The sequence below is a fragment of the Gordionus sp. m RMFG-2023 genome, chromosome 1 (genome assembly GCF_954871325.1).
Source record: "Gordionus sp. m RMFG-2023 chromosome 1, tfGorSpeb1-WG-v2, whole genome shotgun sequence".
Classification (NCBI taxonomy): Eukaryota; Metazoa; Nematomorpha; class Gordioida; order Chordodea; family Parachordodidae; genus Gordionus; species Gordionus sp. m RMFG-2023.
In genome coordinates, this window is record NC_088775.1 from 55,440,105 (window position 1) to 55,458,376 (window position 18,272).

General features: G+C 27.0%; 1 protein-coding gene across 3 annotated transcripts in view; it reads right to left on the reverse strand.

Annotated features, from left to right (window-relative positions):
* LOC135922552 (serine/threonine-protein kinase TAO3-like) overlaps nt 1-18,272 on the reverse strand; it is a 228,180-nt gene that overhangs the window by 139,232 nt on the left and 70,676 nt on the right. For all 3 annotated transcript variants that reach the window (XM_065456943.1, XM_065456944.1, XM_065456945.1), the window contains 3 exons: nt 17,668-17,820; nt 17,223-17,428; nt 16,903-17,053 (listed from right to left, as the gene is read on the reverse strand). In XM_065456943.1, coding sequence (XP_065313015.1) covers nt 16,903-17,053; nt 17,223-17,428; nt 17,668-17,820 — 510 coding nt within the window. The remainder of the gene's footprint in view (nt 1-16,902; nt 17,054-17,222; nt 17,429-17,667; nt 17,821-18,272) is intronic.

The following is an 18,272-nucleotide window of genomic DNA, read 5'->3' on the forward strand; positions in this document are numbered from 1 at the left end:
TATTCACGGTTATGCGCTCGCTATAATAATTTCGCGCAAATACATTCGCGGTAGAAAATTCGCTATAAAGGGTTTGCGATTAAAGTTTCGCTATAACGAGTTCGCGATCATAGTTTCGCTAAAATGTATTCGCTCTAAAGTATTCTCGGTTTAGGTTTCGCGGAAATAAATTAGCGATAATGAGTTCGCGATCAAAGTTTCGCTAAAATGTATTCGCTATAAAGTATTCGCGGTTAAGGTTTCGTGGAAATAAATTTGCTATAACGAGTTCGCGATCAAAGTTTCGTTAAAATGTATTTGCTATAAAGTATTCGCGGTTAAGGTTTCGCTGAAATAATTTCGCGATAATGAGTTCGCGATATTGTCTTCGCTATAAATGTTTCGCGGAAAAAATTCGCGGAATTGGTTTCGCGATATTACCTTCGCTATAAAATTCCTTCGCGATAAACGACATTCGCGATAAACGACATTCGCGATAAAAGTTTCGCTGAATCGACCTGATACGGATGAATTAATATTACCATGGCCAAATATGATAAATATTTTACAGTAACATCCTATATTGAAGGAACTAATTCAATACTTACCAAGTGTAAAATGTGCCCAAAAAGTATTATATCAGTGTCAAAATCTTCAAATTCCAATTTAAAACGAAATTTGATTTTAATATTAATTATATAACTAAGTAATCATTAAATTTGAAGAAAAATGCATTTGGGCTATTTGACCCCAACAATAATGTGTTATTTTAAAATTAAAAAAAATTAGTGGCCTCAAATATGGTCAACCATTGATAGACGCAGAATGAGATTAATAAAAGGTAACCACTATCATATTAATTACATATTTTTTAAAGATTTGAACATATATATGAAGATCAATATGTTCTTTCTGCAATTATACATCCAGTATTCAAGCTTCAATGGCCATGGATAAGACTTCCACAGAACGAATCTATAAAAAATAAGCTTATAGCGATATTAAAAAAAATGCATTGAAAACCCTAGAAATGATAATGCAAGGACTGTTAATTTCGAGATATCCATTTTTTGACGAGGAAAGGATGGGTTGGAGAAGTATAGCTTATCTCATTCTTTAAAGCAAATAACAAAACAATAAATGTTTTTAATAAATTCCCCAGGTTAAAAGAGTTGTTTATTAAGTATAATACCGCAATTCCCTCATCTCCCCTGTAGAGCGAGTTTTTATTATAGCTAATGACCTATTAAATGCCAAGCGTTCCTGTCTATCAGATGAAAATTTTGAAAAATAATAAATAATTGTTATTAAAAATTAATAAGAAAAATTTTTTATAAATAAAAATATATCTTTTTATTTGCTATATTATATTGTATTTATAATATATTATCAAAATAAAGCTATATTATTTTTTAACATGGCTAATATATTGTGTTAAAATTAAATTTTTTAAAAAAAATTTATCATAAAATTTTGAACGCGTTCCTTTTTTTTTGAAAATAAACGTGTTCTATTTTCGTCAATTAACGTTGAACGCGTTCGATTTCTTTAGAAATGTTTACAGCACTAGGAATTTCATATATGTGATTGTTCAGTTCAAAGCAAAACTTTATGAATTTGATATTCGCATACGATTCTCACCAAGACAAGCCTATCGTCAAATATAATTGTAGGATCAGTAGAATAATATTATAAAATAAATCTCTTTATTCCCCCCTTTTAGTGTGGTTTAAATCTTGAATTTAAGGGGGGAATTCCTAACCTGGGATTTCTTATGCATCGATCCCCTTGCCCCTTCCAATATAAATAGAGATGCTCTAGTAGACGCCGAGACGAATAAACTCGCTAAGTATTCGCCATCGCTTCCGGCCAATTACACATTCCTACCACTAATCGCCACGACTCTAACGTCGTTCGGCTCTCATGCCCTGGCCTTCTTTAAAGAGCTGGGGAAACGGATCTCTACTAGGACCGAAGATCCCAACGAGGGTTACTACCTACGCCAAAGATTAGCCCTCAATATAATAAAATCCAATTACCTCAGCTTCATATTCTCAATGACTGATACCCCCTAATCACAGAATCGGCGATGAGAAGAGCAATTAAGAACAAGAGAGGGATATTCAGATGGAAGTCAACAAAAGAACCAAACCCTAATCACAGAATCGGCGATGAGAAAAGCAATTAAGAACAAGAGAGGAATATTCAGATGGAAGAAGAAAAACTGAAGGGCAAACTATGAAAACTCATAATTCTTTTAAATCATATGCTCAATTTAATCATACATTTTATATTACGCTTTAAATAAATTATTAGAAAAACAAAAAAAAAAAAATTAGCATATTAATAAATTTAACATAGGAAAAAATCGAAATAATTTCTTTCTTACTTTATTCCTTTAATATAGTTATGACGTCCTCTAAGAGTTTGATTTATATTCCAACTATTAGTCCAAAAGCATATTTCTATGAAGAATTAGATAATCCATTTGAAGATCATCTCCACAGAATACTGAAACATGATTTCCATCAAGTTTATGAAACGCAAATTGCTCCATTTTAATTAAATGATCCATTATTGGTTTGTTAAAACGATTTTTATACTTGCAATTGTATGATTTATAACTTTATTAATATTCATTAACTGACCCGAAATGATAGTAGGGGAGACCAGAACTAGTCGGTTCAAAGGATTTTATTTTAAAACCGTAACGATAAAAAAATGAAATTTTGTTCTAAAATAGAATTCTATAGTATTCATATTTGGGGATGAAAGTAATTTATAATATTTAGTTATTTAAATTTTTATCTGTTGTGACATGTTTTTGACGTGAAAATTACAATATTTTCATTTAATATTATTAGGTTGTATTAAAAAATTAAAATGTTAAACATGACAAAATGGACAATATATGAAAGTTTAATATCTATTTTAATATTTGGAAAAGTTTCAGAGTGATATATAATGCTTAAATATACTAGGTCTGCAAAAGTAGGCCCGGCTCTTAATAAACAATATCGAGTGCGGGCTGGATCGGGCCTAATATTTATAAGAAAAATTGGGCCGGGTTATAGAAATTTTTTAAAACATATCTAAATTTATCAATTTTATGATGAATTTTTTATGTAAAATATAAATGATTTTATTTTGAGTAATTATAAAAATTAATTTAAATAAATTCGGGCCGGGCGGCAAAACGTTTTAAAAAAATCGGGTTCGGGCCGGGTAAAAATTTTTAAACAAATTTCGGGCCGGGCGCTTGAAAAATTAGGCCCGATGCAGATCACTAAAATACATATAAAGATCATATTAATATTATTATGGTACGCAAAAAATTCAAAATAGGAAAATTTTTATGTAATATATAAAATGATAATTATTATAAAATTTATTAATGTAATTTTTCATAATACATTTCAATTTTAATATAAAATCAGACCTAAATAAATATCTTGCAAACTATAATCTTCATATATATATAGTTATATATTTATATATTGTGAAAAAATAATATATATTGTTATAGATATAACATATATTGCACATATAAATTTTAGCCTGATGATAAGATTAATTATTTAAAATGGATTATATCCACCAAACAAATATTTTAATATATATTTATTATAATTGACAATATAATATGATTTAAATTAATACATTTTATTGGATATGAACATTTTAGTTAACAGGATATAATTTTGGCCGATCAAATGATGTTATATAATTAAATATAGAATTAGATAAATTTTGAGTATATTTATAATTTATTTTATTAGGTATACCTACAACAAATTTTTTGAGATTATAAAAAATATTAAATGGTTGGCAGTATGCCCAAGATAGGCCAAGATAATAAACAAAAATTTTTGATGATGATGAACAAAATAAAATTGTTGAAAGGGGCGTCGCTAGACTTTACAATCTCAGGGGGCTCAACTAAAAAAAAATTTGTGGGGGGCATGCCCTTAATTTGAGGGCCTTCGGTCCGCTTTTGCCCGGTATTTGGCCGGGTTTTATATTAATATATACTTTTTTTAAATTTGTTAACTGAACAATTATTTTGAATTTTTCTCATTTAATTATATTATGCATACAAAATAAACTGGCATATAAATAATTAAAACAATACAAGACATTTCTAAAAATAAAATTTTTTAATACAAAATATATTTATTACAGTATAAAATATTTTCGAGTGCTGATATAAAAAAAATTTGCGACTAAAGAATTACAAGCGATAAAAAATATTAATTAATTCATACATATGCCTCAATTGATATTAGTTTTTAAAAACCACATAATGCAATAATATAATTCTTAGCAACTTACATTGACAAAAGGTTATCAAACTAATATAACTCTCTTTTACCATTTTACACATTTATAGAATGAACTAATAAGGAAAAATTTATAGGCCTAAACCAAATCAACAATTCTTGAAGAAGAGAGTATAAACGACCAATCCAAATTATTAAACTATTAAGTGGTTAGATCTTCCTTTTAGATGACCTGATGGTAGCTAGATAAGTAATCGTCCATTTTATATGATATATAATATATAAAGACTACACAGTTGACCATTATTGTTTATATAAAATATGAAATCATATGCTCTCAGCCGTTGTAGTAATAATCTTAAATTACATAGCAACACAAATAATAGATGCTGGTTAATTATGGAAGGTTATTCAATGGAAGAGATGAAGCTTAGATAGTTAGAACGAATGATGGCGGTAGCAAGTCTTTGGCGTAAGAAAAGGGACTTGTATTAAAAATTTAACTTAAAACTGTTTTTTGAAAAAGAAAAAAATAGCTTTTCTAACCTAAAAAAAAAGATATCAAATTTATTATGAATAATAATATGTTTAATTTTTAAAATTATTTATAAATAAATAGATGGCGTTAAATACTTGAAAGAAAATTGTTATTATATTTATTATCAAAAGTATTTATTAGTAAAATTCATTATAATATTAGCTGTAATATATTATAACTGTCAAATATGTCTATAAAAGTGGCATTTTATCAAATATTTTATAAACAACTGTATATAATAGAGAATTATATGTCTACTTACTTTTTATTATACTTATTTGGACCTTGAAAATATTTTGGAATAGATATGATAAAAAATTTAAAAATAAATATACAGTTGATTAGTCATTTTGAACTGTGCTAATTACAATATTAAATTTTTTAGTTTTCAATTAATAAATGATTATAAAATAATTTAAATAATAATATGCTAAATTAATTTAAATAATAATATGCTAAATTAATATTTAGTGAGTGATATTGATATTCTATTTTTAACACAAAATTTGATTGCTAGCTGAAATCTAATATTTATAATAGTACATTTAATAAATATTTAGATAATCTTATTAATTTTTAAATAATAAATTTAATCTATATTTTACTTAATAGAATTATAAAAGAAATCTTTCAGGGGGCAATAAAAAAAATTTATTTTTAGTTCAAGGGGTTAAGATTCCATTAAAAAAATTTTTTTTGCTTCAAAGGGCTATTCAAATTTTCAGTGGGCTCGAGCCCCTGCATTCCCTCCTAGCGACGCCACTGGTTGAATATCTTATTTCATTTAGTAAAATGTTTTATGGTTTATCTTTTAAAAAGGTATTAAAAAAATAATAATATTATTATTTATATATTAGATAAAGATTTAAGCATATTATCATGCTATTCAATTAAACAAAAATACCCAAATCATGGACAATTAATAAAATGGCCAGTGAAGAATGGTTTTCTTCATTTATGAGAAAAATCCAAGATTATCTCTAATATCTCCTGAGGCTACTAGTTTAGCTCGAGTTGCTGGTTTTCATCAAATGGCCGTTCTTTCTTATTCTATATAAAGGAATACTATCAATATCAGAGACCTGCAGGCCCGGCCCTAAACCCGGCTCGGGCAGGACCGTATTTTAAATTTTTTGAATATACCCGGGCCGGGCCTAAAAAAATTTTTTTTAAACATATCCGGGGCGGGCCGGGTCTAAAAATTTTTTTTTAAAATATATCCGGGCCGGGGTTAAGATTGTTAAACCCGGGCCGGGCCTTAATAATTTTTATAAAAATTTTTACATTATGAGTTAATGGTTATAAGATTATTTTATATTATAGTTATGATTAATATAATATTGGGTGATGGTTAACACTACCTAACAACCCACAGATCGATCTAATTATTAATTTCCTGCAAATTTATTCAAAGTATTAATATATTTTTTTATAATTCATATCTAAATTTTTACAACATATTTTACCAAAACAATCAAATAAAGGAATATTTTGAATAAGCCCCAATATTCAAGTTTTATTAATATATTTTTTTATAATTCATATCTAAATTTTTAGAATAAATTTTACCAAAACAATCAAATAAAGGATTATCACTTCTTAAAGTTTGTAATTGATTTTACTTAATATAAAGCATTTTTTAATTGAAAAATCTGTTTTACACAAGTATCATTTTATTTCTCTCTCTGTCCCAAATTCAAGCAATTACGTATGTAGTCAGGGACAGATCGCAAAATGACGGAAAACTATATAAAAGATTATATTAAATTACAAGAGGCTCAGGAAGTAAATGAAATAACATTGACCAGTCAAATTACGACTGTTGTTAAACAAACTGAATCGTTTTATGACAAATGGGGCGATGGTAATTCTGGTAATATGTCAATACCCGATGATGAATATTATAATTACATAAATAATAGATAAAACATTTAAGGTGGATAATTTGTTAGAGTGGTGGGCAGCTCATCAAAGCGAATTTCCAATTTTAGCAAAATTGTCAATTCCTGCTTTAAGTGCAAACTGTGAGCGGAATTTTTCCACTACTGGGAGAATTCTTGAAGAAAGAAGAAGTAATCTTCAACCTGAAAAGATAGATATGCTTCTCTTTCTTCGTGATAATTTGTGAATTTTTAATATCTTTCTTGAGTATAGGGTTTCGTCAATCATGCTGGTTTTTTACTTTGCAAACTGTCAAATATTTATTGCATTTATTATATTTACCTTGAGTCATGAAAGTTTTTAATCCAACATTTTTCATTATTTTTTTTAACAATATTATATAATACAATTATCTTCTTTTGTTAAAAATTTATATTATAAAATAAATTTTGTGCAATTAGATTATATTTTCAAAATACTATTTATTATATATGCATTTTTTTAAATAGCGATTTATTTTTATTTTATAAATTAAATACAATATATTATATTCTCAAAATATTTTCCATTTTTATAAATTAAATATTAGTTTTATTTTTTTTAAATGTAATATAAAATATAGTATATGACAAATATTATTACCATTTTTATGAATATTAGTTTTATTTTTATAAATGCAATATAAAATATAGTATATACTCAAAATATCCATTTTTATAAATAACAGTTTTATAATTTTTATAAATTCAATATAATATTCTCAAAATATTAGCTTTTACATGTATTTTTTAAATAATAAGCGATAATACTCGCTGAAAAATATGGTAAAATACCTCATAGGTGAATTTTTGTATATACCAGGTCGAATATAATTTTAAAAAATATCCGGGCCGGGCCTTAAATTTTTAAATCCGGGCCTGGCCGTAAAAAATTTTTTTAGTAAATATCCGGGCCGGGCCTTAAATTTTTAAATCCGGGCCGGGCCGTAAAAATTTTTTTTAAAAATATCCGGGCCGGGCCTAAAAAATTTAAAACCGGGCCGGGCCGTGCAAATGGTACTTCTGCAGGTCTCTGATCAATATGAATTAAAACCTATGTCAATTTATAATATGGACGAAAGAGGCTTGACAACTGTGCAAAACTCATCAAAAATTGTTGAGTAGAAGGGTCAGAAACAAGTCAGAGCCATACTGGAGAGAGAGGCACTCTAGTAACAATGGCGCTAGCTGTTAACGCTTTAGGGTATTATATCCCCCCCCCCTTGTTTATTTTTCTACGTAAAATTTTATAATCATTTTATTATATATGGTCGTCGGCGCATTCAATGGATCTGGTTGGATGCAAGAGGTTGAATTCATTACGTTTTTAAATCACGTTGTTTCTAATACCAGATGCAGTCAGAAATATAAAATTTTGCTAATTTTGGATATCACATATCTCATCAATCTTATCATGCTATTCAATATTGTATAGATAATGGCATAAATCTCTTCCTCCACAATGTACTCATAAATTGACCCTTAGATGGGCCTTTAAAATTTTATAATGGGATAGATTCGTGGATGCTAAATTACCGTGGGATCTCTTTTTCCCTTTATGATATTCCCTCTATTATATATGATATTTAACCTTTGGCAGCTTCCTCAAAAAATATTCAAAATTGAATCGCGTGGAATATACCCCTATAATGAAAATATTTTTCGAGAGGATTTTATTCCTTTATCAAATCATGATAGATCGTTTATATTAGGAGAAAGTCCTGGACAAAGTAAAATTTCAGGATCATCAATGTTGCTATCATTATTATTATTATCACTACAACCAGTAGGTATTGTTAAAGTCCCCAATATAATGTAAATAATGGAGTTTTGCGTATGCCATAAATCCTTAAGATGGTCTTTAGCCATTTATTTTTGCTCAATACTCAAATTGATATCGAGGATCTAAATATATAGAAGCATATACAACACTATTTTGCAAATATTGTTGCTCTCGAATTTTCATGTTTTCTAATATTTCGTATGAAAAAGGACTGTAAATTTTTCTAAATCTAACCGGCATCTAATCCATATGCTATAAAAATAAGATAAACATAATTGTTCTGATTGTAATTTTAATGTTATTATTTTTATCTAACCGTCTAATCCATATGCCATAAAAATCAGATAAACATAATTGTTCTGATTGTAATTTTAATGTTATTATTTTTAAAGGAACTAATACACTAGTAAGGTCCTTTATTTGGCACCAATCATCTTCCAACAAAATGACTTCACATGCTCCTATAATAAAATCATTACAGAAATCTTTCAAACTTAATAATCTTCCTAGCATCATACAAATTGAGGACAAAAGTGTTGTGAATTATCATTTAAATTAAAACATTATTACTTGCACTACAAAGTAATTCACTTTCAAAATAATAAACGTATTTCTATAACATAGCATATTAAAATTTATATATTTATGATATCAATCTTATAAAATGGAAGTCCAATAAGAAAATTGAAAGAAAAACGCGAAGATAAAATAAATGATTCCACGAAAAAAAGTTAATAAAATTTATATTATTTATAAAAAAATAGTTTTATATTATTTATAAAAAAAAAGTTTTATATTATTTTTTAAAACAATATTTTAATATTATTTTTTTAATACTATAATGTGTTCGAAAAAAAACAAGACAATTATTATATTATCCGAATTGGGTGAACACATCACAATGATAAGAATCATACAGGTAAATGTTTATTGAATTACTTTTTATTTTTATTCGAATAATTTCATTAAATAAATATTGACTAGTATTATTAGCAAAGATAAAAAATATTCAATATTATTCTATTTTCATATACAATTTTGTAGTTTATTTGATGTTAGCCAAACCCTACACAACCCATCAAATTGTGTTTATTTTTTATTTCGGATTGTCGGAAATTAATTTTTCCATATGGGTTTTTCGTTATAATTCTAAATTTAATAAATGATATCAATTAGTGATCTACTTCGGGATTAATTTTTTAATCCTGACCAATTTATTTTAAAAAATTTGTTCGGCTCTGCCCTATCCCCATTTTTTTCATATGTTTGTGGAGAAAAACGCAACCCAATATAAAAATTATTTCTCCACCAGGCTCAGTCTGAATTTTACCTTTATTTGATACCCATATCAAAAAAAATATCTTTTACATATCATCCCCCCTCCTTCTACCCCCCAGACCAAATCTTACCCATCAAAATCAAGAATGAAGACTTTTAGTCAAAATATATTAAAATTAGCCTTTATTTGATAACCATATCGATATTTTGTGTTGATAAAAATATTCCTGACCCTCCAAGACCTAGACCTAACCTCAATGAGTGATTATTATTATTACAATAAAAAAATATTTTAATTACCTTTTATTTGATACCCATATCAAAAAATTTATTTTTTAGACCCCCTCCACCCCCCCCCCTTAGTCAAGGTCATACCTATTAAGACCAAGAATGAAGACTTTCAGTTGAACGATATAAAAATTAGCTATTATTTGATACCCATATCAAAAAATTATTTTTTACACCCCCCCCCCCCCCAGATCAAGTTATACCCATCAAGACCAAGAATGAAGACTTTCAGTCAAACGATATTAAAATTAACTTTTTTTGATACCCATATCAAAAAAAAAAAATTTTACACCCCCCCCCCCCGGAGAAAGTCATACCCATCAAGACCAAGAATGAAGACTTTCAGCCAAACGATATTAAAATTAGCTTTTATGATACCCATATCAATATTTTGTGTTGTTAAAAATATTTCTCACCCCCCAAGACCTAGACCCGCCCATTATGGGGGTGAGATTGACCTTCAGTTGAATAGATCTTTTGATAAGCTATCGATTGATACCCTATATTAGACATATCTTATTTCATAAGGCCAAAAAAACAACATTGAAAAAATAAATAACAAATTAAAAATAAAGCGAAATGCGCGTAAAACGCTTTTATAATAAGAATTTTAGCAGGGACCCGGAGTGAACCGTTATAAATATCAGAACCGTAACCATAATCGAACCGATATAATTATTTTTTGAAGGAGTAAAGAACCTTTATAAAAAATGGTTAAACCGGTTCAGTTTTTATATTTTAGAAATCAAAAAAAATTTGAATATCCAGAATTATATTAACTTGCTCTTATAGTACTGGCGGTTCCCGCAACACAAGTTTCTGTAGAAAGGGCCTTTTCGGGGCTAAAATTTGTGTTATCGTCACAACAAACAAATATGAATCCATTTATATTAGGAAATATATTACTTATATATTTAAAAATGAGTTATTTTGAATTTTATATATTTTTTTATATATAATTCATAGATGCTTATAATAAAAATAGATTAGACGATGGTGTTGTTTTAATAATAAAAAAAATTATAACCGTAATGAACCATTATAATTAGCTAAACAGAGCCGAACCTTGTAAATTTTTTCTTAAGAACCTTAACTAAAACGTAACCATTATAATTTTTTACATACTGAACCGTAACCAAACTGAACCGTTATAAATAACGGTTAGGTTACTGAACCGTTATAAATAACGGTTAGGTTCCCTAGGATTCATTAAATATTATATGCATAGATAGATATAAAATAGTTAAAATCTTTTTGAATATATTTATTTTTAGTGTGATTATTTGAAATTTCGCTATTTTTAAATTTATCAAGGGTTTCATATTTTGATAGTTGAACACTATTTAAGGTATTTATAAATAATTGAATTCTATGATATATATCAGAGACCTGTAGGCCCGGCCCTAAATCCGGCCCGGGCAGGGCCGGCCCATTATTTAAATTTTTTAAATATACCCGGGCCGGGCCTAAAAAATTTTTTCTTTAAACATATCCGGGCCGGGCCTAAAAAATTTTTTTTTAATATATCCGGGCCGGGCTTAAGATTGTTAAACCCGGGCCGGGTCTTAATATTTTTTATAAAAATTTTTACATTATGAGTTAATGGTTATAAGATTATATTATATTATAGTTATGATTAATATAATATTGGGTGATGGTTAACACTACCTAACAACCCACAGATCGATCTAATTTTAATTTCCTGCAAATTTATTCAAAGTATTAATAAATTTTTTTATAATTCATATCTAAATTTTTACAACATATTTTACCAAAACAATCAAATAAAGGAATATCTTAAATAAGCCCCAATATTCAAGTATTATTAATATATTTTTTTATAATTCATATCTAAATTTTTAGAATATATTTTACCAAAACAATCAAATAAAGGATTATCACTTCTTAAAATTTGTAATTGATTTTACTTAATATAAAGCATTTTTTAATTGAAAAATTGTTTTACACAAGTATCATTTTATTTCTCTTTTTCTCTGTCCCAAATTCAAGCAATTACGTATGTAGTCAGGGACAGATCGCAAAGTGACGGAACACTATATAAAAGATTATATTAAATTACAAGAGGCTCAGGAAGTAAATGAAATACCATCGACCAGTCAAATTACGACTGTTGTTAAACAAACTGAATCGTTTTATGACAAATGGGGCGATGGTAATTCTGGTAATATGTCAATACCCGATGATGAATATTATAATTACATAAATAATAGAAAAAACATTTAAGGTGGATAATTTGTTAGAGTGGTGGGCGGCTCATCAAAGCGAATTTCCAATTTTAGCAAAATTGTCAATTCCTGCTTTAAGTGCAAACTGTGAGCGGAATTTTTCCACTACTGGGAGAATTCTTGAAGAAAGAAGAAGTAATCTTCAACCTGAAAAGATAGATATGCTTCTCTTTCTTCGTGATAATATGTGAATTTTTAATATCTTTCTTGAGTATAGGGTTTCATCAATCATGCTGGTTTTTTAGTTTGCAAACTGTCAAATATTTATTGCATTTATTATATTTACCTTGAGTCATGAAAGTTTTTAATCCAACATTTTTCATTATTTTTTTTTACAATATTATATAATACAATTATCTTCTTTTGTTAAAAATTTATATTATAAAATAAATTATATTATATTGTGCAATTAGATTATATTTTCAAAATACTATTTATTATATATGCATTTTTTTAAATAGCGATTTATTTTTTATTTTATAAATTAAATACAATATATTATATTCTCAAAATATTTTCCATTTTTATAAATTAAATATTAGTTTTATTTTTTTTAAATGTAATATAAAATATAGTATATGACAAATATTATTACCATTTTTATGAATATTAGTTTTATTTTTATAAATGCAATATAAAATATAGTATATACTCAAAATATCCATTTTTATAAATAACAGTTTTATAATTTTTATAAATTCAATATAATATTCTCAAAATATTAGCTTTTTACATGTATTTTTTAAATAATAAGCGACAATACTCGCTGAAAAATATGGTAAAATACCTCATAGGTGAATTTTTGTATATACCAGGTCGAATATAATTTTAAAAAATTCCGAGCTGGGCCTGAAATTTTTTTTAAAAAAAATATCCGGGCCGGGCCTTAAATTTTTAAACCCGGTCCGGGCCGGGCCGTAAAAAATTTTTTTAAAAAATATCCGGGCCGGGCCTTAAATTTTTAAATCCGGGCCGGGCCGTGCAAATGGTACCTCTGCAGGTCTCTGATATATATCATCTATTTTTGAAAGAGGGTCCAAAGAGAGATGAGACACGAAAGAACATAGCAATATTAATATTTTTTTTTCTTTTTGTTTCATTTTTGAATGAGATATAATAATTTGTCTATTTTTTAATGGGGAACATTTTCCTTAGAAATTAATGAGGCGAGACCCCCACTGTTCCCATTAAATATATCATCTTATTATTGTTGTAAAACATTTCAACATATGGGCAAAAGCTTTAGTATAAAATTATTTGCCCTCCAACAAATATAATAAAAATATGGTGAGAAAAAAAATCATTTTTAAAAACTTGTTAAAATATAATTGAACTTAAATAATACCTTATAATAAATATTTAAATCTGTAATAATTTTTAAATATTTTTCAAACTTATGTTAAACATAATTTACTTAAAATTTATGATAGTTTTTTTAAAGTCAAATATCAGTATAGCTAGAATTTTGAATGGAGTAGGTTTATTAATATATGACGATTTACCCTCCTCCCCTTTACCCCAATATTATGTTTATAAAATATTTTTGCCGGGAATCTGTGGCAACGACAACATCCTATAAATGCAATTTGATAATTTGTGGAAATTTTTTAAAATATCAGAAATCAATAAAATAGTGAAAGTTAAATATTATATCTGCTAACTAAAAATTAAACCAAAATAATCTATGAAGCTATTTCATCCTCCAAACTATGGTTTATATATAAAACAGTGATGATGATATTTGCAATTCACATAATTTATGTAATATGCAAACAATAATGTTATTCATGTGCGTATTACTGACGATATTGTTTAATTTTAGAAAATGGTTAATAATTATATTTAAAAAAATTAAGTGGTACTAAAAAAAATTGACTTGCAAAAAGTATTAGACAAGGTATTTATTTCTGAAAAAAAAGTTTAGATAAAAGATATATGTATTTTAATAATCTTTATGTATATTTAAAACGTATTTGTATTTATATTCGAATTGGGTGTACCGATATCACTTTTTGGAGGCCGATCCGATATTCCGAATATTAACTTGATATAGGCCGATTACCGATCCGATATCCTATCTAATTTTGTATTCTGTAAAGATACCAATGGTTTTAATTTTTAATATACTTTTTATTAGTATAACCAGGGATTTGAACCGAACCTGAACCCGGAGGAGTAAACCTGGGTTTTTGATAAAAAATCTGAATCCAAACCGAACCTGAACCCCATTTATAAAATTTTTGAAACCCCGAACCGAACCCAGGAATTTTTATGAACCCGGGCTCAAGCGAGTTCAGTGTATTGTTTAAAATCATATATTAAGATATTTGTATAATTGTAAATACAAATATTAATAATTTAATTTAGATTTTATAATATTATCATAATACCTTTTAAGTGAAGTGATAATAAATTTTAAACAACTTAATTCATTTACGCCATTTTTTAATTTTTTTAAAAATTTATTTTCAAAGATTCCTATTGGAGTGTTAAATAAATTTAAAGCAATTAAATATATTCACGCCATTTATTTTTAATTTTTAACTTAGTCTCAAAGATTACTAATTAAAGGAATGAACAAGTCAAAGTAAAAATTATTATATTGATTTATTTTTTGTTCAGATTAATTTTTAATATATATTAATGAAGTGTATATTATAATTGAAATTAAATTTATATATCTGTTTTTTTAATTCTATGAAATCATTGCTATTTAAAATTTATCCTCTTTAACTCTTTTATTTCAAGGTTTATGACTGTTTTGTATTTTTAAATGTATTTTGCCTATAAATAAAATATAAAATTTATTTTTATACCAAATTTATTAGATTTTTAATATTAATTCAAAAATTCTTAAACCCGAGCTGAACCCGGAACCAAACCCGGGTTCAAAAATATTTCCATAAACCGAACCCACCTTTTATTTTTTTACTTAAACCGAACCGAACCCGGGGCTAAAATTTTGCCGGGTTAGCATCCCTGAGTATAACATCTATAATTTAACTCTACAATAACTTATGTCATCTAAATATATTATAATGATCAGTTATAGTTTATATTCAATTCAAAATTAACATTAATATATCGAAGATTTCTTTTTAGAAATACCAAAATTTCCAATTTATCAGAGGTCAGCATGAGGTGATGGCAACTGTCAATATCACCAGCTTCATTAAGAGCTGATTCTGAAGAGATTATCAAACATTTTTATAAACAGCGCAAAAAAAATAACAATATGGCAAAATGTTAATTAATTAATTATTATTAAAAAAATATACGTAAAAATGGTTCGATTTTATTTATAAAAACGAATGATTTTAGATTTTAAAAATTTTATAACATTTTATTTTTGTTAAAGAAGCCATTTTATAACGAATCGGAAGAAAAATTTTTATAATATTGACCGATAACCGATATTTTAAATTGGGTGAAATATCGGCTCGGCCCGATCCGATAAAAATATCGGTACATCCCGAATTCGAATATATTTTTTGAAAATTTACCCAACCATGACCATATCAAATCAAAATTATCAAAAAAAACTAAATCTAATTTTATTGAAATGACGTAGTGTCTTCATAACACCTTACCTTCCATTCAATAACGATCTTGCGTCGTCCTCCACGGTAGAAGTCTCTGCTTCAACCATATTTTTTTAAGTTGATTTTATTTATCAGCATATTGATTTTTCTATATAAATTTATAAATACACTGTTTTATTTCTATTCTTATCTACTCAATAACCTATGTTATCATTTATCTAGAAATAATAATTTTGCAATATTTAATAATCAGTTTCTTACTAAAATTTAATAATGATTTAATTATTCACCAATTTTCAAATCCAATTATTAGAATTAATTTTTTTTTAAATCTAGGTAACATTTTTACACTAAAATAATATTTTTTGAAATAATCTTAGCATTTTTTTAGTAAATTCCCATATCATATAAAAAATTGTATAAGTATCAACAAAAATATTTTAATACTTTAATACTCTAGCAATCTACTTTATTCAATTCTCGGACCAAGAATCGAACTACGGCGAAATTTAAAAGAAAGATAAAATAAATTAGGCTTTACAATATAGTCATAAAAAAATAAAAGCCCGCCCTATCTGGAATGATGTTTATAAGAATGACTTACGGTACCTAGTGGATATTAATTTAAAATATAAGCAGTTGCGTCACTAAGGAGGAGCAATTAAGGGTTGAGTTGCCAAAATTTTAGAGAGCCCCATCATAAATTTTTGAAACTACAAATCTTGAGGAAAACATTAAAAATACTAGTTTTCATTCGATTAACCCATAATATAATTAAATAAAAATACATATAATCCAGAGCCATATTCAATATTTGTATTTAAATCATTCCGTTTTTTGATGTTGATAGATAACCCTAAATGAATTTGCCTAAAAGTGAGGAACGAAAGTAAAAAGTCATAAAGGATAAATAAAGATGACGCTATTGATTATAATGTGTTTGGTAAAATTAATACATTGAAAAAATTATTAACTGTGCACCTTCACCAAAATATTAAAAAAAGGGTAAAACATAAATATTTTATTTTGTCAATAAATGGATTTATTACCCGGTGATAAATTGTTTTCATCAGAAGTTAAGAGCATCTTCTTCATCTTCCTGTAACTTAAGTTATCCAGTTTTCGAACAGCTTCGGTTGTTCGGGCTATTAAGTCGAGCAGTATAACTCGAGGGTCTTGGAGGCGAGACAGAAAGGAATGCTTAAAATTTTAGGAGACCTTTAATTTGCTCCTTTCTTTCTTTTATATAATAACTTTTATACTTTCCTATCATTATTTATTATTTTTTCCTTCCATATTTCTGTTCTAATTCTTTCTTTTCTATTTTTTCCTAATTTCCACTCATATAAATTATAATTCTGAGGGTTACTTGCAAAAGTTGTTGGGCAGTGAGCCGATGTTCGGGATTCTTGTTGAGACAAGATTCGACAAAATTCCTAAAATCCAAACTCCAATCGTAAAGGTTCTCCTTTCCGGCAACGTTCGATTTAGTTAAGGTTGGGGGTGATTTACTTTGGGCTATGTGGTATAGAGCGCTCATGGCGTTCATGTTAAAATAAGGAGGCTTCCTTTCGGCTTTTTGTAGTTTATTTATTTGCGGTTTATTAATAAAGATGTAATACTCTTGTAAAAAACCCAGTATTATGGAATTCTTTAATCAATTTGTTAAGTTCTAAGTCAAATTTTATTTTGTTATTGCTCAATAGAGTTGGCATCTACCATAATTGAAAAGCCCTTAATCATCTCATATTTGAGATGATTTAAGTAATAAAAGAAATATTTTAAAAAATATTATAACAGAAAGCGTAGCGAACCTAATTCGATGCACGTGATACCGATTGACCAGATATCTGATTTAGAATCGTAATGGCCTTCGTCCATAGCTAAAATAACTTCCGGAGCCATCCAATATGGTGTGCCGACGAATGAATTCGCCATGGAAACGAGGGAAGCCGACCCAAAATCGCCTTCATAAAAACAATTGCAAAAAAATTAATTTAGATGTAATAGAACTTGAATTACATATCGCCGGTCTAGGAGTACTCTACTTGCAAATTATTAAAAATGGGAAAACGATTTAAAAGAAGTTTAGATTCAAATTTAGGAAAAACTTATAGATCAATATAAGTAAAAAATTAAGAGTTAATTTATTATACTATTTATTTTCAAATGATAGCATAAAAAAATCTACTAAAAAAAATTTTATGAGAATTTTATTTGCTAAATCAAAATGCAGGTGGAGAAAAATAAATACATTAGGAATTATTTTTTGTTCAAAATGTTCTTTTTCAATTTTAATTATGAGAATTTATTAAGTAAAAGCAAAATAAAAAAAGATAATTACTATAAATCATCAAATTATATAATATAGACAAACGATCTTTATTTAATTCATTTATTCATAGAAATAATAATCTAG